This window comes from Neomonachus schauinslandi, chromosome 2, assembly GCF_002201575.2.
Source record: "Neomonachus schauinslandi chromosome 2, ASM220157v2, whole genome shotgun sequence".
In the NCBI taxonomy this organism is placed as follows: Eukaryota; Metazoa; Chordata; class Mammalia; order Carnivora; family Phocidae; genus Neomonachus; species Neomonachus schauinslandi.
The window spans coordinates 146,815,860-146,836,779 of NC_058404.1; the positions used below are offsets into that span (position 1 = coordinate 146,815,860).

General features: G+C 38.7%; 1 protein-coding gene across 1 annotated transcript in view; it reads right to left on the reverse strand.

Moving 5' to 3' along the window:
* Nucleotides 1-20,920, reverse strand: part of SLC4A4 (solute carrier family 4 member 4) — a 346,412-nt gene that overhangs the window by 40,852 nt on the left and 284,640 nt on the right. Inside the window, exon 16 of the mRNA XM_021702448.1 lies at nucleotides 10,713-10,904. Within this exon, the coding sequence (XP_021558123.1) occupies nucleotides 10,713-10,904 (192 nt within the window). The remainder of the gene's footprint in view (nucleotides 1-10,712; nucleotides 10,905-20,920) is intronic.

The following is a 20,920-nucleotide window of genomic DNA, read 5'->3' on the forward strand; positions in this document are numbered from 1 at the left end:
TGGATGTCCTTCCAGCCAAACACTAAGTCCCTCCAAGTTCAAACTTCCTGGTTCTATACTTGCCCTCCTTCAGTACATTGTCAAGGTAACCCAGAATAATCATGTTAAAATTTAGGTCAGATGATGTGGTTGACAAAATAATGCCCCCTTAAGGATGTAAATGTCCTACTTCCTGGAACCTATGAATATGTAATGTCGCATGGCTAGAGAGAATTAGGTTGCACACAGAATTAAGGTTGCTAATCAGATGACCTTGAGATTGGGGATATGATCCAAGATTATTTTAGTAGGTCCAATGTAACCACCAGGTTCTCATAAATGAAAGGGGGAAGCAGAAGAGTCAGTGTCAGAGTGATGCACTGTGAGAAAGACTCAACTGGTCACTGCTGGCTTTGAGGATGGAGGAAAGGGCCATGAGCCAAGGAATGTGGGCAGCCTCTACAAGTTGAAAAGGTAAGGGAATGCATTCTTTCCCAGAGCCTCCAGAAAGGACACAGCCCTGTCAACACCTTAACCTTAGAGCATTGAGACCCATTTCAGTCTTCTGATCTCCAGATCTTAAGACAATAAATTTGTGTTGTTTTAAGCCAACATATTTATAATAATTTGACATAGCAACCATAGCAAACTAATATAAGTAAATAGATTATCTAGTTTAGTTTAGTTATTAGTTTCCCAAATTGATACACATTGTATATACACGTGGAAGAAATACTATATATATGTGTGTGTGTATGAAATATTATAAATTTGGAAGAAACCCTCAGCAACGGTATTCCTGTCAAATGTGGTACTATTATACCATAAATATAAAAGTAGCTAAAAAGACAAATATTAGTAAGATTCAGGACTACATTTCTTAAAATTTATGGGGAAAAAAGCTACTTTATTAATAATATTGCTTAACCTCATTAAAAATCACAGCCACGGTGATATGTTCCATATAAAATATTCACTTCTATTTCCCCTTCCTTTCCCTTAAATTGTACAGTACAGTTCAGTTACAGCAGAAATCACTCCTGGAGAGTGTTTATGATCAGACATGCATTTCTAAGACACTGGATCCAGTTTAAACTTCATAGTAAGGAAATGGATTTTTCCCAGACTACTTTTGTATTCAACTCCAAATCCTCTAACTGGAGAAGGCAGGCAAGGGTGCTATTTTAGTAGACTGTTCAGGTCTTACCCTATACTAAAATTAAACTTTAATTTGAATGAGGGAAAACTGACAGTAGAACTATAAAGTGCCCGAAAAATGTCAAGTGCTGAGTAAATACAGCTTTTACTAGATACACCCTAGGACCTGTGAACAAGAGCTTTGACTTTAAGGAGATAAGAATCACTCTCTTGAGGTTCTTCTCACATTTCCAAACACATTTAGGAAAAAAAAAAAAATACATGAATTTCCCTTCATGTTTTCTGTTTATTTTACTTTCCATTTTCATCAAACTTGAGCTCTTTCAAAAACTCCAAAACAACAACCTTTTATGTGCCAACATGTAAATAAAGAAATCAAATTAGAAATCCATAGTTTCTAATTCCCTTCTAGCTCTTCTTGGTAATGATTAGAAGTGCCAAAGTTTTCATGAGAAACCTGTTTCCACAGGATTTCATACCTAATCCTGTGGATTTGGGAGGTTTCAAATCTAGCTTGGACAGATATAACTTGTGGATGTCCTTCCAGCCAAACACTAAGTCCCTCCAAGTTCAAACTTCAATATCCTAGGCACATAAACTATGACAATCTAAGTGAAACACAGATTAAGACAACTCATATATAGCAAGGGCTTGCTATAAAAAAAAGGTTTATTTTTTAATGGTAAACAGATGTGCTAAAATGTAAGAGAATTCCTACCTCCATTCATGAATAAGGCAAAGAAAAGTGTTTCAACTAAGATCCTTTTATATCAGACTGGTTTTGAGCTCTTTTATTTTTGTTTACCATTTTTTTTAGTCTTTTTTTTTTTTAAAGATTTTATTTATTTATTTGAGAGCGAGAATGAGAGAGAGAGAGAGAGCATGAAAGGGGGAGGGCCAGAGGGAGAAGCAGACTCCCTGCCTAGCAGGGAGCCCGATGCGGGACTCAATCCCGGGACTCCAGGATCATGACCTGAGCCGAAGGCAGTCGCTTAACCAACTGAGCCACCCAGGCGCCCCAGTTTACCATTTTTTTAATTTTAAAAATGAACAGGAGAAAAATATTTCTGTCCTCTAACAGAATTAATTATAAAATATCTCAACTAATCTAATAAGAAACACTAAGAAACAAGCTTAAATATTTAAACTATCAAAGTAAAGAAGAAATTACATGGATAGGAAGCAAAATTCAAACAACCATACACTGTTCTCTTGTTCTGGGGCAAAAACAACCTAATAAATCTACTATAAACATACTCTTCATGAAGGATAGTTCTTATTAATTATTAAGAGAGTCATAATCATGGAGACACCAGCAGGGAGAAGCTAGTTAATTTACAGGAGGAAAAAACGAATCTGGTTTCTCTGAAGCCCCAGAGGACATTTGGTTTTCACTTTGCGAGGGCTGCAGCTGGTCCTAAATTACCCGGGGAAAGGCTGTGCGCCTGCAGGGCGGCTCTCAATGGATGGAGTTGTTACAGAGACAAGTACAGAAGCAGGGACCCTGTGGGTTCTCAGTAAATATTAATTCATGATGTCAATTCCTCTCACGACGGTGGTGCTTGGAAACTGCTAAACAACAGTGTAAAAAAAGCATTTATTGTAGATGAGAAAAAGTATACCAGACAAATATGTGCCTTTTGGCAATCATGAAAAGGCATAAAATACCATGAGAATTTTGAAATTTGATCCCCCCCCCCCGCAGGAGTCAAAGCATAGCACTATAAAAGAAATAAGCATTGATATCAGTATAGCAATCATAATACACTGTACTTTGAATCAATAATACCCACTATAGTTAGAATTCAATAAAAGGAAAGTCTGATTTAGACTCCAGGATTTTAATGCTGTGAATTCTAGAGTCAGAGATTCGAGGAACAAAGAAGGGAATTGGATTCGGCACTTCCTCTGGGTGGTGCTTAGAGCTTCCCGATGGAAGTCTACCTTTAAAAAAATTGTTTTTCCAAGCATGGAACAGAGGGAAGTAGGCCTATGGAGTCTTTCAGCAGGAATGTGAGTGAGACTTCAGCCCACTCGGGCCTCTTCCTGCATCCTGCTTCAAAACTGAGCAGCAGAACAAACAAACAAACAAAAAACCTAGTAAGTGTATGCCAGAAGCAAATGATCAAATCCCATGGGACATACTGTGTCTCAATCTGGCCACTATTATTCTAAGTAGAAAGTGAAAATCTGGAGCTTTTCCAGAGATGGGTAACCAGAGGAATAGGATTCCAGAAAACACGCTGCATAAAAAACGATGGAAGGCCTTGAGAAATTGTTGGGAGACCTGTCTTCAAATATGTGAAGTCTGTCACGGGGAAGAAAGACTAACGTGTTCTGTGTAGCTCCTAAGGGCAAGGGCAGACCCCGTGGACAGAGGCTGTGGCTGTGGCAGGACAGATTTGTGTTTCTATCGGGAATGCCTTCAGAGATATGAGTTCCCGTTCTAAGAAGCATTCAAGCAGCCTACAGATGACCCCTTGTCAGAAATAAGAGGCAGGACTGGACTAGATGGTATTCAAAGTTCTAACACTAAAATGCAATGATTAAGACCCAATTATCAAAATTTCTTGGCCCTCTAAGAGGGTCTTCTTGATATATCCCCCCAAAAACATCATAATAAAGAGTTCTAGGGGCTCCTGGGTGGCTTTGTCGGTTAAGCAGCTGACTCTTGATTTCGGCTCAGGAAATGATCTCAGGGTTGTGGGTTTGAGCCCCGCCTCAGGCTCCGCGCTCAGCAGGGAGTCTGCCTGAGATTTTCTCTCTCTCCCTCTCCCTCGGCCCCTCCCCTGCACTGCTCAATTGTGCTGTCTCTAAAATAAATAATCTTAAAAAAGGAAAAAAGAGTTCCAGGACTTAAAAAGAAAGGTGGTTTTATAATTATATCAAGGTACAAAAATTAAAATTTTAAAAAGAATAATTAAGTCATATGTACAAATCATACAATCTGGAAATGGAGCAGGAGGACCATTTTGTGTTAAGGAGTGGATTTCAATGCTGGTGACTTTTCTATGATGCGCAAGTAAGCTGAAAGTGTTTATGACCAATGAAGTACCAGGGTCAAAATTATTGTCCATTGACTGCTTCTGTGCCACCTTAAAAGCTCTCACAAAACACCTGGCTGATCAGTGCTCCCAACCTTATTTTGATTAGGGCTCAATTCAGGTTGGCTGCATTTTTTGTCATATATCTATAAGAACTGAAGTATTTATAATCTTTGTTAAGTGTTTAAGAGGTTGAGCTAGACTTATAATCAAATACCCCTTTGTCATTCTTAAGAAAAAAATATGAAAACCAATATTGGATTAAACAAATTTGACTTTGAAAATTATATCCCTTGGTACAAAATAACACAAGAATTTGAAAATCAGATTCCCCTTCACTGACAACAAAGTCATTTTCTAAATGAGTTTCAAAGGCATGATGTGGTCTGATGTTTCTGCAAGAACCAGCCAAATGTCACCCAGCATTACTAACACTAGAATGGGACAGAGAATACATGCCCATTATTTCTTCCTAATTTTTGGATACATTATTTGTTTTAGTTTGATAGTTTTTACCATTCACCAGAGAGTTTCTGGGAAAAAAAAGAAAAAAGAAAGGGGTGTCACCTGATTCTTATAAAGAGCTGTTTACTCTAAACACATCCTACTTTAATAGAACTGTCACAGGCCAAAATGTCAACTAAAAGTCATGGAGGCAAAAATACAGCAAATTGTGGAATTCTAGACTGTTTCACATGGATAAAAACTAAATTTGTCACCTAACTATATTAGCTCATTATATGTCCATTGAAATTCCTGAAGCCCTATACTTTTTTATTATCCATAAAGCCAGTTCCTCAAAGACCATCATCAATTTACTTAGGTCACAGGTAAACACCAAAGTTTGATTCCACAGAAGATAGTAAGCATGAATGGAGCAGAAGGATCAAAATGAGTTACACTCATTTGAAAACCCAAAAACCTAATTTATTCAACAAATATATACTTAGTTCCTACTAGGGACCAGGCTCATGAATTACCCATCCCTACCACCTAGTATTGTATCAAGCACACATTAGGGTCACAATATATTTTTTTCAATATTGAATTAATATACTAATTAATTACAGAATACTGTTTTTAAAAAAGGATATTAAAGAAACTTCTGCTCAAGTGTCATCTAAATGAAGTGTAGAAAGTGTCACAGCTGTTGACGTTACCTGGAATTTACTTATTTAACTACCAATAACAATCAGGAGGCATATTAAAAAAAAATCTTGGCTCACCTGATGGCTCAGTCAGTTAAGCATCTGACTCTTGATTTCAGCTCAGGCCATGTTCTAAGGGTCATGAGATCAAGCCCCATCTTGGCTGGGCATGGAGCCTGCCTAAGATTCTCTCTTTCCCTTTCCTTTTGCCCCTCCTCTCTCTCTTTCTCTCCCTCTCAAAATACATACATACATACATACATACATACACAAATAAAATAAAATAAAAAAACAAAACAAAATAAAATAATCTTACCATTACATCAATTCATGTGAGGGTCAAAACTGTTACTTATTCTAATAGGGGGAAAAGAGGAAATTAAGTGGTTCCTAAAGAAAGACATTTTTATGCCAATTACAACCATCAGCCAGCCACACTATATTTGACTATATATCAAAGTATCAATAAATTTTGCCTAATTTGGAAGTTGCCTAATTTATGAGTTCTACTACTACTAATCACACTCCTGCTCTCAGCTACTGCTTCCATTTTACCAGCGCATGTGCAGGGAAGGCATCTCTGTTGCACGCATATGATCACTTGCTGGTATGGCACTCTGGAAGAGCATTTCAGGTGCATGCCCTAAGTCATCTGCCACAGAAGATCCCAGATGATGCTGTGATGCTCCTCAGGAAGCTCTGATGCCAAACGCCTTTGACCAGACTTGAGGCTCATAGAACAGACCAGTAACTGTATGGGGTAAAAGTCTGACGCACACCTCTAAAAAGAACGGGGAGCACAAAGAAGACAAACAGTGGGGTACACTGGTCTTCCATTCACATTCCCCTCGGCATTAGGGCTCTCTGGACTGTGCCCAATATACAAATTAAATTCCTGATAGACAGGCTAATAAAGACAAACTCTTTTACCTTAAGTGCTCATACTGATGGATTGCCACTAGCCTCCTGAAGGAGAGAAAGTGTGGATAACTGACCCTGATCTTGGCCAAGGTAATGACTGACAGAACTAGGGGAAGAGAAGTGTAAGTATAAGAGAGAGAGATTAGAGCGGGATAAACGAGGGGACTGTGACAAATTTAATTTGATTAAAAAAAAGAAACTTGGAGAGGCAAATGTGATAAATATCATCTTTTGTCACACCAAATCTATTTTGTACCCCTTATCACCATGCTCTCTGCCTTGGGACATGGGCCTGTGTGGTCTGCAGTAGGTTCCCTTGCTCTCCAGCTGGGTTAGGCCTGGGAGCAGCCAGGGCAGGCTATCAGAGGAAAAGAGAGATCAAAGTACTTATTCCCACAGCTTTATTGCTGTGAGGTCGCCTCACGCTGGCTACATCCCTCCGTCCAAGGTCACAGCAGCTCCCAGGACAGCTTTCTCGAGGCTTTTCTCTTCTTCTGGGTTCCAGCAACCACTTCCTTGGCACAATCTTTGGGCCAGAGATGGACAGTAACAACCCCACTGCTATGAGCACTGGACACTACACTTTCCCTTATGGGTTCCCAAAACCTCACTGCACTTTCGTAAATAATGCTTAATAAACCCTTCAAATCATCTCATCCGAGTGTGTAATTTGTTTCCTGCTGAGACTGATAGACCAAATATGATTCTGAGATTTTGATCTTGGGTGGCTGTAAGGGTAGATGATATTATTAGCTGAGATACGGAATACAGGAAGATGAGTACATTCAAATGTGGAAAGAAAAACCACATTTTGAATTTGCTATGTAACAACTATGGATCATCCAGAGAGGTTGGCAGCAGCTGTACGAGGGGACCTGGCATAAAGATGGAGATAATGATTAATTTTTTGAAATCTGTAACTCCGGATCATTGCTATAAGCTCTAGCTTAAAATGGAGAATTCACTTAATTTAGGAGATGGAGTCAGCAAACTGTCTTTAAAATTATAGAACACTCGAGCTTAAAAGGATGTTAATTGTCTTCTAGCTGAGCACTCCTTTTATGGGTGTGGTAACTAAAGTTCACAGTTAGCTCTCAAAGGGCACACTCTTAGTTAATGGTAGGGCCAGCACTAGAATCTACATCTTCTGGGTTCTCACATCTGTGCTTTGTCCACAAAATGCAGCATTCATCGCTCCTTCACTGCATTCCACGAGTCAGCAAGGATAGAGTACTGAGTCTGTGTCCAGCCATGTACTAATTGATGTAAGGAATCATATAGAAGTAAAACAGTTTTCCAGCAGTTTACAGTCTGAATTGACTAACCTACAAATGTTTAGAAATGAGAATGCAAAAGAGAAATGGCTGGGCAAGCTAAAGGAAAAGAGGATAGTTTGTACGACAAGGGCACTGTCATCTAGCATTAGCAATTTGAGATTTTAGCAGTTTCATGTGAATGGCTGGTATGAGCGAGGAAGTAGTAACAAACAGTTGGCTTGATTCTTGTCACAGCAATTGAGGATTGTCTAATTTATTCTGTTTAAGCATACAAGTTGTAATTGTAGAACATAATATGTAAGCATAAGAATCTATAAACCTATTGGTCTCTATCTAGAGAGACCACCCTTCTAAATGACAGCTTAAATCCAAACATATTTTGGCAAATGAGAGAGCAAAAAAGATGTTATTACTTGTGCATGTATGAATTTATGTATGTACTGCTATTATTTAGCTGTAAATATAAAGTGAGTAAGAGAGATGACAGTCTGAAAGCCTACACACCTCAACACTGCTCCTTAGAAATCACATATATTTTCTCCTCTCTGTTTTATCTTATGATTGCTATATACAATTCTAAACTATGCTGAGAAACCTCTTCATAGGAATTGCAACTGGAATGCTATCATTATTCCATTTTCACATGCTCATGACTTTCTCAGCAGCACTTATCAACATTGAGAAATGACCTGCTTGGGCTCTTATAAGGGGAAAATTCCTTTAAGTCTGAAGAGCTGTTATCAATTTGGGAGTTCTTGCTGAAGAAAAAGGTGATGCCTACATAGGCAGTTGAAATGATCTCTATTCATCTTAAGGTTGAAACTAGTTTATTTTGTAAATTACAACTTAACAATTGCTTCACACATTTTCTACTTTTCACCTGCTATGTCTATATAATAATTTCAGACTTTGGCAAGTAGGAAAGATAAAAAGGGTGATAATTCCCAAGATGTGAGCCAAAAAAAAAAAAAAAAAGAGAGAGAGAGAAAGAGAGAGGTCTAATGAATTAAAAACTAAGAAGGAAAAACCTCAATAGGGAAGAAGAATCATCCTCAAAGACATTTACCTAAGGCATCTGGCCTACACAAAACTCGTACCATTGAAGAGGTGGATTAAGTAAGCACTTTTCTCTGTGTGTGAACTGATGTTACAAGCTCAAATATCTTCAGGGATGAGCAGTTAATCTGAACGTACAGAGCAGCCAAGTCTTAGACAATAGAGAGTTATGAGGACAATAACTATCTGAAAAGTACAGGTTCCATCTAAGGCCTCAAGCGTGTGCATGTGTGTGTGTGCACACAAGTGTGTGTGTGTGTGTGTGTGTTTACACACTATGGTCTAAACAAAGAATGGCTGTAGGCTGAATTCTGCCTGTTGACCACCATTTTGCGATGCCTGTTTTAGACATATTAAGTTGAATACTTCTTTCTACATTTTATTTTGTAAAAATTTTTCACTCCTTGGCCCAGCTAGTTTGGGACATCTCATTATTGCTATGGTCTCAGTGCTGTGTCACCCTCAAATTCTTATGTTGAGATCCTAACCCTCCAAAAAGATTGTATCAGGAGGTGGTGCCTTCAGGAGGTGCTTATTAGGTCATAAGGGTGGAGCCTTCATGAATAAGATCAGTGGTTTTATAAAAGAGGCCCTACAGAGAGCCCTAACCCTTCCTCCATGCTTGGACACAGTGAAAAGGCACTGGCTATGAGCCAGGAGGAGGGTCCTGACCCAAACTTGCTGGTACCTGACCTCAGACTTCCCAGCCTCCAGAACCATGAGAAATAAATTTCTGTGGCTTATAAGCCACCTAGTCTATGGTATTTTGTTATAGCAGCCCAAACAAACTAAAAACAATTATCAATCCTTCCCTTTTCAATTTTATAAGAAAAATCAGTTTTTATAAGAAAAAGTCAAAAAATTTCCTCAGTGTGAATATATTATGTTTCATATGTAGGAAATGAAAGAAAGTAATTTCAGCAACTCTATCTCATGTCTTCTAAAGTCTTTCCACTCCTTCCACACAAAACACAAGGGTAGAAATTTCATGAGATTCCAGCTGCAAAGAGCAGCTCATTGATAAAAATCAGGTATAATCAGGATTACCTAAGAAATACTGACATCCTAAACACTGAGAACTGAACTGCAAAGCAAAGGGTTATCTTAGTTTCACTCTGCAGGTAAAAAAACAAAACGCCATTAACTAAATGTTGCTCTTATCTTGTAGTCTCTCCATGAACCACAGTTTTGACTTTACGTTCACCCAAGCATATTAATGGGAGACAGGATGTCTGCACAACCCAGCTCAATTATCTGTTTTTCTGTTCTACGGTATTCATCATTATGGGAAGGAAATTTTGGCTCAGATGACACTCCTATCTTATACCAATACGGGTGTAACAACACAGTTTAAGTTTATTCCCAAAGCCCATAATTCAACTACTAAATTACCACATGTACAGTTCATGAATTAGAAATTCTACATCAAAATTCCTTGCTAATATGAAGAGTTTTTGCTTATGTACTTTAAAACTATGCATTTAAAAGGTCTTTTTCTTAAAAAAAAAAAAGAAGAAGAAGATAGCAGGAGGGGAAGAATGAAGGGGGATGGGAATCGGAGGGGAAGACAAACCATGAGAGACGATGGACTCTGAGAAACAAACTGAGGGTTCTAGAGGGGAGAGGGGTGGGAGGATGGGTTAGCCTGGTGGTGGGTATTGAGGAGGGCACATTCTGCATGGAGCACTGGGTGTTATGCACAAACAATGAATCATGGAACACTACATCAAAACTAATGATGTAATGTATGGTGATTAACATAACAATAAAAAATTTTTAAAAATGCATTTCAAAAACTAAAAAAATAAATAAATAAAAGGTCTTTTTCTTACTCGTGCATTTTTAGATACTCGAATACATCCCACTTTTTCCCTCAGTACAATAAGAATTATGATAGAATGTAAAACAGAATTATGTGAGCAAAATCCTTGGAAGGCTTTTCAAAGCTGGACTTCAATTTGGTTAAAAATACATAATACACACATGGACAAAGACTGGAAATCAATTTTTAAATGCACAAAATTGTATTGTGAAAGTTGAATTACAGGTGACTTTTTCATTCTGTAACACCGTATTATTGTTGATACAGTATAAATTCAGTGAAAGTTATTTAAAGCTTAGGTACTTACCGTGGTTGGAAAATAACGGCTAGTTTTGAATTTTTTCAGAGCCATAGAAGAGGTGTAGGTGCCCAAGAAGAGTATGAAAGACATGAGGGTGATATCAGGAACAAAATCACAGTTGTTCCCCACGAGCTTTCCTCCATATTTCAAACACTTCTTCGTTGACAAAAATGCCCAGTCAAAGGTAGCATTATGGTACTGAAGAAGAAAAACACAAAAATTTTTCTAGAGAACACCAACGCATCAAAAGCAGCATTTGATATTTGATGGGCTATGTAGGGATTAGGCTAAAAGTCTCTTCCGAACAGCTGGTGGGTAACCACTGGAGGGTGAAACTTGATGAAGTGTTAATGGAATAACATTGGTAAGGGAGGCCAGGAGGCTAGCAATGATTGAAAATACAATGGAAATGATGCAATCTGTTACCTAGTTTGAGCTACAGTCCTACAATCACCCATTTATTCAACAGAAACAAACCACAAAGTCCTTTCCTGTCAACCTTCCTGAGAGTAAACTGAGACACACTAATATCCATAATGTGAGACTCTCTAAAACAACTTGGTTGTTCAAAAAGTACTTACTTTCGCAGTGCACGGCTTCTCTGGACTCAAGCTGATGGCTCTATGGTCAGTGCTCTCTAAAAGTTTTATTAGGTTAACCATGAATTTACCCAGCACTTTCACAAAAGAGCTATTTCTTTTCTAAATAACTAGAGACTAGTGGTTTAAGGAATTAAGCTGTAAAAATGCTGATGGTCCCTGCGTTTTCAATTGCATATCCTGATAAAATACAGCTTGTTGTTGTTGTTGTTGACTCCAGGTCAGCTTCATGAGTAGTCAGTGCTAGAATACACTGTAATGGGCAATGGATTTGTGTGGGGGTTATCTAATCTATCCCTATGTTACATGACCTCAAGCTCATGGGTTAATTTTCAAATTTTCTTCTATCTCATGAATTGCTATCGTGTTGTTAGTACTTCTTGATAGCAGCTAACTCCTGTTCCTATTTTCTGTTTCTAATATGCAGGAGATTCTTTTTGCTAGCACAGTGGGTAAGGCCAGGGCACTCATCCCCTAGCTGCTCGGAGTTTTAGCTGTCGCCAGCTCACACCTGCCTGCAGTCACCTAAGAGCTACCTCACCTAAAATGTAATGCCCTCTTGCAGCCACTTACACAACACTCATGGGGTGCTGACTACAATTCCCCTAAGTATGCTGAAAATCTTATGTGATGGTGTTTAGGAGGTGATTTGGTCATGAGAATGGAGCCTTGATGATTGAGTTTCATGTCCCTATAAAACAGGCCCCAGAGAGCTCCCTTGTCTCATCTACCATATGAAGACGCAGTGAGAAGGCAGCTATCTATGAACCAGGAAGTGGGTCCTCATCAGACACTCAAACTGCCAGTGCCGTGATCTTGGAATTCCTCTTGGGTCCAGGGCTAATGAGTATGTCATGTGTTAAAAGAAGAGTTCTTTGAGAATACCTTGCAAATAAATATGGAAAGATAAACTTCTCCTGTCCTTTGGGGCAAGAGTTCTACTTCATACCAAACACATCATCAATATCCTTTACTACTCAATGAATTCTCTTGATGTAAGTAACCTGGTCATAAAAGAAGATCACACATGTAAAAGAAGTATTTCTGACCAGAAAGAGTCATATTGTTATAGAGCTCAAAAGGTAAAGTGCTTTACATAAGTCAATGAAAAAAAAATAAAATCTAGATCGTTCCCTGAAATATTTTTTTCTGTATTACTTTCCACTTATAAACAGCTGAATTACATAATTATTCCTTTATCAAACTCTTCTTCTGAGAGGTGATTAATCATGTCTCATCTTGTTTTTCAGATTTCTGCATATGGATGTTTTTAGCAGAACACATTTAAAGTTTAGAGGTCATAATATGTAACAGATTTCTTTGTTTTCAGATCAGCAAAAATTTACCATAATATCACTTCAGCACTTTAATATCAGCAGATTCCTTCTTTATAACCCAAAGAAGTAAGCTGTGTTAAGACAATCCCAATGGGCAATTTTTATTAATTTTCTTAGAGAGATTCAGGGTGAGACGAAAAACAATATACACGTACATAAAAATGATAGATATGTTTTCTCATTTACATCAACCTAAAATGCCAATATCACTATTTTGTAAGCCTCAAGTGATTTTTTGTATTGTCATTCCGACAATTTAGCTTCCAAACCATCTAAGGGCTTTAATATAAAAACTTCTGGCAGTGTGCACAGACATCTCAGAATCTATATACACGAAGTTTCCCACTCCCATAAAAGTTTAACTCTAGCAAATAAATAATTCTATTTAAATATCACTGAAGAGGCATCTATATTATTTATGTTATTTCAGTGTTATTATTCCATATAAGCTGATATCAATGAAGATTAGCTTCATAGGACTTTAGGCAGCATTCATATCACAAACTAAACATTAAGACAAAGCATGGTTCATCTATTAATGGTGTGTATATGTAAGTATAAAAAGTAGAGTTTTAGATAATTAGCTAATAATTTAATTGAAACAGATCTAATTTATAATAAATTTTTACCCCAATATATCTCATTTTGTTATCTATGAAACAGAAACTTTTGGGTACAAATGATAATTTTTACTTCAGAGATCCATTCTGCTTTGCCTATGTAAAGGGAACATAAAAAAAGAAACTGTACAGATTATAGTTACCACTTGCTATAACCCAATAGTTTTCAAATTTTAATTATCAGTGAAATATTTCTTCATGTAAAACCTACCCGAAACCCCAATATTTAAAACTGATAAAACTGAGTTATTCTGTGCTATGTAGTTAAGAGGCATTGAGCTTCTCTCTCTCTCAATACCCCTGATCCACCTCAAGGTAGACACTGAGTTACCTCTCTGGAATCCTAGCTTAGTCTGAGGGGAACACTGCTTTAAAAACAATGCTGTCTTATTAAAAGTTATCTATATCTGGGGCACCTGGGTGGTTCAGTCGGTTAAGCGTCTGCCTTCAGCTCAGGTCACGATCTCAGGGTCCTGGGATCGAGCCTCACATGGGGCTCCCTGCTCAGTGGGGAGTCTGCTTCTCCCTCTCCCTCTGTCCCTCCTCACCCCCCCACCTGTGCTCTCTTTCTCTCTCTCTCAAATAAATAAATAAAATCTTTTAAAAATAAATAAATAAATGTTATCTATATCTATCACTTATAAGTTATCTAAAATTGCCATGAGTAGTTTAATCCAAGGCTGAAAAAACTATATCCCACAGGCCAAATTCAGCCTGGCCCCTGTTTTCATAAATAAGGTTTTATTGAGACATAATCATGCTCATTTCTTTACATAACATTCATCACTGTATTTGTGCTAGAACTACAGTGTTGAGTAATTTCAACAAAGACCAGATATCTGACCCATAAGTCCTAAAATATATACTCTCTGGTCCTTTACAGAAAAAGTTTGTCTGCCTTGGTTTAATTTCTTGTCTAAGACTCCTATATTACTTTCCACTATACTTTTAAATAAAATCTTCATGCTTCATTCATACTAGTACATCCCACATTTTTGTTTGATGACCTTTTATACTTACATTATTATTTCATGGATAGTGTTTTTGATACTGGTTGAGTCACTGTAAACAGTTTTGGTTTTGATCATTTGTATTTTCAAATTGTGGTAAGTCATAGAAAAAGCAAAAAGATGGAAATGATTCTTTCTCAGGTTCACACAACTCCCAAAGAATTTATCTGAAGTAAATACTGAACATAATATCAAAACAGCACACTGGGAAAACACCCTCATGGGCTTCAATCTCAGCTCTACCACTATTTAATTGGAAAACAGAAAAAAAGTAACTTCACTTTCCTGTGCAAGTGTCAATAAGACTTTTCACTTACATGGCTGAAAAAGAGGACCAGGAAGGTCACTATGATCACAGTACAGAATAGTACTCTTCACATGCAAAGCACTCTGATTATCACTCAGGACGTCATGGTGGAAAATGTACACCAAGTAACACTGGCTCCTAAAAGAGGGCAATCCTGGGTTGGACATATCCAGCACAGATGTTAAGTGACCTGAAGAAAGAAATCCCTGAGTCCCCTGAAATATCACGTAAGATACTATGTGCGTGAGTGTGTATCTGGGAAAAGCAACCACGGATTTCATTAGAAATTCCTCAAAGGAAGCAGTGATACAAAGAAGCTTTAGAAGCACTGCTCAGGTGCTGTCATAAGTGAGATTATTCCATCTTCATAGTACAACATTCTCTTTGTATGTCAACCACACTCCAGTTTTCATTTACTCTAAGAGCAAAGTCACGATCACAAGACTGACGATGACTTGTTAACTCATCAGCAAATGTTCTCCAAATAAAATAAAAATTGTTTTGTAACTACTTCTTGGTAAACTACATCCCTGTTTGAATCCTCGTGGGCATTTTAAATTTAACATGTCCAAAGCTAGTTTCTGATTCCTCCTTAAATCCTGTTCCCCTAGGATCTTGCCCATCTCTGTTAATAGCAACTTCGTCCTTCTAGATTCTAAAAGCAAAAAACCTTGAAGTCATTGTTAATTCCTCTCTTTCTCACATGTCACATTATGGCAGAAATGATCTCAAAATACATGCAAAATTAGGGGTGCCTGGCTGGCTCAGTTGGTGGAACATGTGACTCTTGATCTCAGGGCTGTAGGTTCCAGCTCCAGCTGCTACCACCCTTATTGAAGCCACAATTATCTCTCCTGGGCTTAATTCAGGAGCCTTTTATCTCACAGTTTCTGTCCCTTATTCCTTATAGGTGATTCTTACTCCTCTGTGGCTTTGATCTTTATTTCCTATACAGAATTCTATACATCATAATTTACTACTTATATCAAAAGTTTAAGAACAAAACAAAAGGAAACAATCTCAGAAGTCCCTTCTGTCTGTCAGAACTCTAAGATTAGCACATTATCTCTATTTCTCATGATGCTTATAACTTTCCATTGCAAGAATACTGTGGCCCTGCTGCCCAGAGAGATGTCTAATTTGTCTGGAGACCTGGATCTAGAAGAGATGTCAGATGTGAAGATGTCAACTTAGGGGAAGGAAGAGAGTGTGAAACATCTAAGGTACCCACAACAAAGTGAAGATACCACAAAAGATTATAAATATACCATGAGAGTGATGGGTAAAAGGAAAGGTACCTAAGAATGTTGAAAATCAAGGGAGGAGGAAAGGGTCATATGTGGAGGAGAGCTGAGAGGGTCTAGTGTTGCCAAGATGATGAGGGACGAAGACAGCAAAATCCACATTGTTTTTTTTTTCCTCTTAAATTTAACACGTTCACAACTAACTCCTAATACTGAATACTCCTAATATTGAATACTACAGGGAGATTCAAAGGAGAGAACTGAGTTGAGAAATAAGTGAGGATGAAAAAATTGAAAAAGCTACCCAGACTATTTTTTCAAGTAATACAGTAGCAAAAGGATAGGCTAGAGTATGCAAGTCCTACAAGATCAAGGCAAGTTCTTTAGGGCTGATGAAGATTTCTGCAGTGTTTGTGGTGGTTGAGAAAGAACCCGGCTATGGGGATGGAAGGAAGGAGGGCATGCTGGAAAAAAACAAGAATGGGGAAAGGAAGGTGAAAGATTAAGTGAGAGAGAGACTGACTAGGGCTTCGGCAATTTTTTGCACCAGGGATGGATAAAGCCTAGAAATGACAGAAGTATAGAGCCTGCAGACCAGAGGGACTATGTGTCACTAAAAAATAAGAAAGAAGAACTGACCAAGACAGAGGCAGGGTTTAACTTATGATACATCAGGTTCCCAAAGAAATTTTAGTTAACTGAAATCATTCATCAAGATCCAACTGTTTGACATATTCAAGGAAGATATCTACCAATTTATCTACCCTTTTTATCTGGAGAACAAAAGTGAAGTAAAATAAACTTTAAACTGAAACTTGCCAGATAAAGGGAGGAGTTAAGATGGCAGAGTATTTGGGGAACCCTAGGCTTGCCTGGTCCCTTGAATACAGCTATATCAACATCAAATCATTTTGAACAACCAGGAAATCGATCTGAGGATTAAGAAAAGAATCTGCACAAGTGGAGGGAGAGAACGTGGCAGATGCAAGGTTTGGAGCTGTGAATTGCGGGAGAGAAAAGCTGTGGGGCCACCAAGGATAGGGAGTGCTTTTCATGGAGTGAAGTCAGGGAGAGAGGGAGAGAGTGGGAGAGGGAGCAGTGCATAGGGTTTGCACAACATGCTGTGGTGAGGGGATCCACTGGGTTGCCTGGGGAGAGATCGTGCCCCTTCCTTTTTTTTTAAGATTTTATTTATTTATTTGAGAGAGAGCAAGATAGAGAGCAAGAGAAAGAGCACGAGCAAGGGGAAGGGGCAGAGAGAGAAGCAGACTCCCCGCTGAGCAGGGAGCCTGATGTGGGACTCAACCCCAGGACCCTAGGATCATAACCTGAGCTGAAGGCAGCCACTTAACTGACTGACCCACACAGGCGCCCTGATCACGCCCCTTCCTGGAGTACATTTGGAAAGGGTATATTGCCTCTCCAAGGACAAAAGGCCTGCTGGGAGCCTTTGAACAGCCGTTCAACAGTAGCGGACAGAGTTACACACAGAGGGCAGATAACCTGGTCCCAGCTTTTCACTGATCATCACAACAGACTCCAGCCACCGTGTGTGCGCAACATGGGACTGCTTTTCTGGGACACAACAGTGCCGGGTGCGGCACTGTGAGGCTCTCCTCCAGGGCAGGCGAGTGGGTCCGTGCCTTGCTGTGCCCTTTAAGATTTGCAGTTTTGAATCCCAGCCACTGGCCAGAGATAAAACACAGGAGAACTGTGGTGCCAGCCATGTCAACAGCCCGGGCATGGACAGGTTGAGGGCAGGGATCTGATAAAAGTCTGGGACACAGGAGGGGAGACTGTTCCCTTTCCTTTGAGGGCCTCCTGAACAGCAGCAGCCACAGGTTCCCGTCCCCAGGGACAAGAGGGTGGGGGGATGCCATCTTCCAATCCCCCCCCCTGCCCCGCTCACCAGCACAGTCAGATTTCAGAGAGAAACACAGCAGCTCCAGTGGAGGCTGGAGTCACATATACTGAACTCTGCACCCACTGTGCCCAGCAGGGGTATCTTTACCAGGGCAGTTCTGACTATGAGCCTGCACAGTGGGCCTCTCTCCCAGAGGACCAGCACAGGCCACCCGCATGCACCAAGTCTACTGATTACAGAGTGCTCCAAAGCATCAGCTTCAGTTCTGGTGAAAATAGGACCAGGCTTTCTTTCCTTTTTTTTTTCTTTTTTCTTTGGTATTAGGATTATAGTTTTTTGTTAGTCTGTTTGCTTTTTTTGGTTCCTTTTCCGTTTCTCTTTTCTTAGATCAGGACTTTTTTTTTTTTTTTTTTTTTTAATCAAGCTTATCTTAACAAGCAAATCAAAGCACACCTAGTTAAAGGTCCAAACATTCCCCAATGCAAGCAAGGAGGAACTCTGTAGGGGACTGACCTGTGGGAAAGAGCAGCCAAAACACAACAGTAGAGTGTACACAGCATACACCAGAAATACTTCCTGAAGAGCCAGGCCCTGGACAGTATATGACACCTTCTTAATATGGTATTACTCTCAGGAGCAGAAAACATAACAAGCTTTCATAATATGCAAAAGACAGAAACCTAGACATAGTAACAAGATGGAGGAATTCTCCCCAAAAGGCAGATCAAGAGGAAATCACAACCAGGGATTTGTTCAAAGCAGATATAAGCAATATATATGAACAAGAATTTAGATCAACAGTCACAGGAATACTAGTTGGGTTTGAAAGAAGCACAGAAGACACCAGAAACCCTGGCTGCAGAGATAAAAGACCTAAAAACTAGTCAGGCCAAAAGAAATGCTATAACTGAGAAGCAAAACCAACTGGATGTAATCACAATGAGGACGAAGAAGTAGAGGATCAAATAGGTGATATAGAAGATAAAATTATGGAAAATAATGAAGCTGAAAAGAAGAGGGAAAGAAAACTATTAGATCACGAATACAGACTTAGGGAATTCAGCGATTCCACAAAGCACAATAATATCTGTATTGTAGGAGTCCCAGAAGAAGAAAAGTGGGAATAAGGGGCAGAAGGTTTATTTGAACAAATTATAGCTGAGACTTTCCCTAATCTGGGGAAGGAAACAGACATTCAAGTCTAAGAGGCACAGAGAACTCCCCTCAAAATCAACAAAAACAGGTCAATGTCACAACACATCATAGTGAAACCTGCAAAATACAAAGATAAAGAGAGAATTCTGAAAGCACCTAGGGAAAAAAGGTCTTTAACCTACAAGGATAGACACATTAAGACTGGCAACAGACCTGTCCAGAAAGACCTGGCAAGCCGGAAAGGAGTGGCAGATGTTTTCAACATGCTAAATGGGAAAAATATGCAGCCAAGAATACTTTATCCAGCAAGTCTGTCATTCAGAATAGAAGGAGAGATAAAGAGTTTCCAAGACAAGTAAAAACTAAAGGAGTTTGGAAACACTAAACCAGCTCCGTAAGAAATATTAAAGGGGACCCTTTGAGTGGCAAAGAGAGAAATAGAAACAAAGACTAGAAAGGAACAGAGACAATGTACAGAAACAGGGACTTTGGGCGCCTGGGTGGCTCAGTTGGTTGAGCGACTGCCTTCGGCTCAGGTCATGATCCTGGAGTCCCGGGATCGAGTCCCGCATCGGGCTCCCTGCTCGGCGGGGAGCCTGCTTCTCCCTCTGACCCTCCCCCCTCTCATGTGCTCTCTGTCTCTCTCATTCTCTCTGTCTCAAATAAATAAATAAAATCTTTAAAAAAAAAAAAAAAAAAAAAAAAAAAGAAACAGGGACTTTACAGGTAATAAAATGGCACTAAATTAATATCTATCAATAACTACTCTGGATGTAAATGGACTCAATGCTCCAATCAAAAGATAAAGGGTATCAGAGTGGATAAAAAAAAAAAAACAAGACCCATAGATATGCTGCCAACAAGAGACTTATTTTAGACCCCCCAAAGACACCTCCAGACTGGAAGTGAGAAGGTGGAGAACCATCTATCATGCTAAAAGACATCAAAAGAAAGCTGGAGTAGCCATACTTATATCAGACAAACTAGATTTTAAACCAAAGACTAAAATAAGAGATGAAGAAGGGCATTATATCATAATAAAGGGATCTATCGAACAAGAAGATCTAAAATTTGTAAATATTTATGCCCCCAACTTGGGAACAGCCACATACATAAATCGATTAATAACAAACTTAAAGAAACACATTGATAATAATACAATAATAGTAGAGGACTTTAACACCCTATTCACAGCAATGGACAGACCATCTAAGCAGAAGATCAACAAGGAAACAAGGGCTTTGAATGACACACTAGACCAGATGGATTTAAGAGATATATCCAGAGCATTTCATCCTAAAGCAGGAGAATACACATTCTTTTCAAGTGCACATAGGATAATCTCCAGAATAGATCACATACTGGGTCACAAATCAGGCCTCAACAGTACAAAAAGATTGAGATCATACCATGTATATTATCAGACCACAATGCCTTGAAACTTAAAGTCAATCACAAGAAACAATTTGGAAAAACCACAAATACATGGAGGTTAAAGAACATCCTACTAAAGAATGAATGGGTTAACCAGGAAATTAAAGAAAAAATTTAAAAAATACATGGAAGCAAATGAAAATGAAAACATGACAGTCCAAAATCTTTGTGATTCAGCAGTCATAAGAAGGAAGTATATAGCAATGCCGGCCTTCCTCAAGAGCAAGAAAAGTCTCAAGTATACAACCTAACCTTACACCTAAAGGATCTGGAAAAAGAATAGCAAATAAAGCCTAAAACCAGCAGAAGAAGGGAAATAATTAAGATTAGGACAGAAATAAATGATATAGAAATTTTAAAAAAGACAAAACTAGGAGCTGGTTCTTTGAAAGAATTAACAAAATTGATAAATCCCTAGCCAGACTTATCAAAAAGAAAAGAGAAAGGATCCAAATAAATAAAATCATGAATGAAAGAGGAGAGATCACAACCAACCCTGCAGAAATACAACCAATTATAAGAGAATATTATGAAAAATTATATGCCAACAAATTAGACAATTGGGAAGAAACAGATAATTCCTAGAAACATATAAACTACCAAAACTGAAACAGGAAGAAAGAGAAAGTTTGAACAGACCCAGA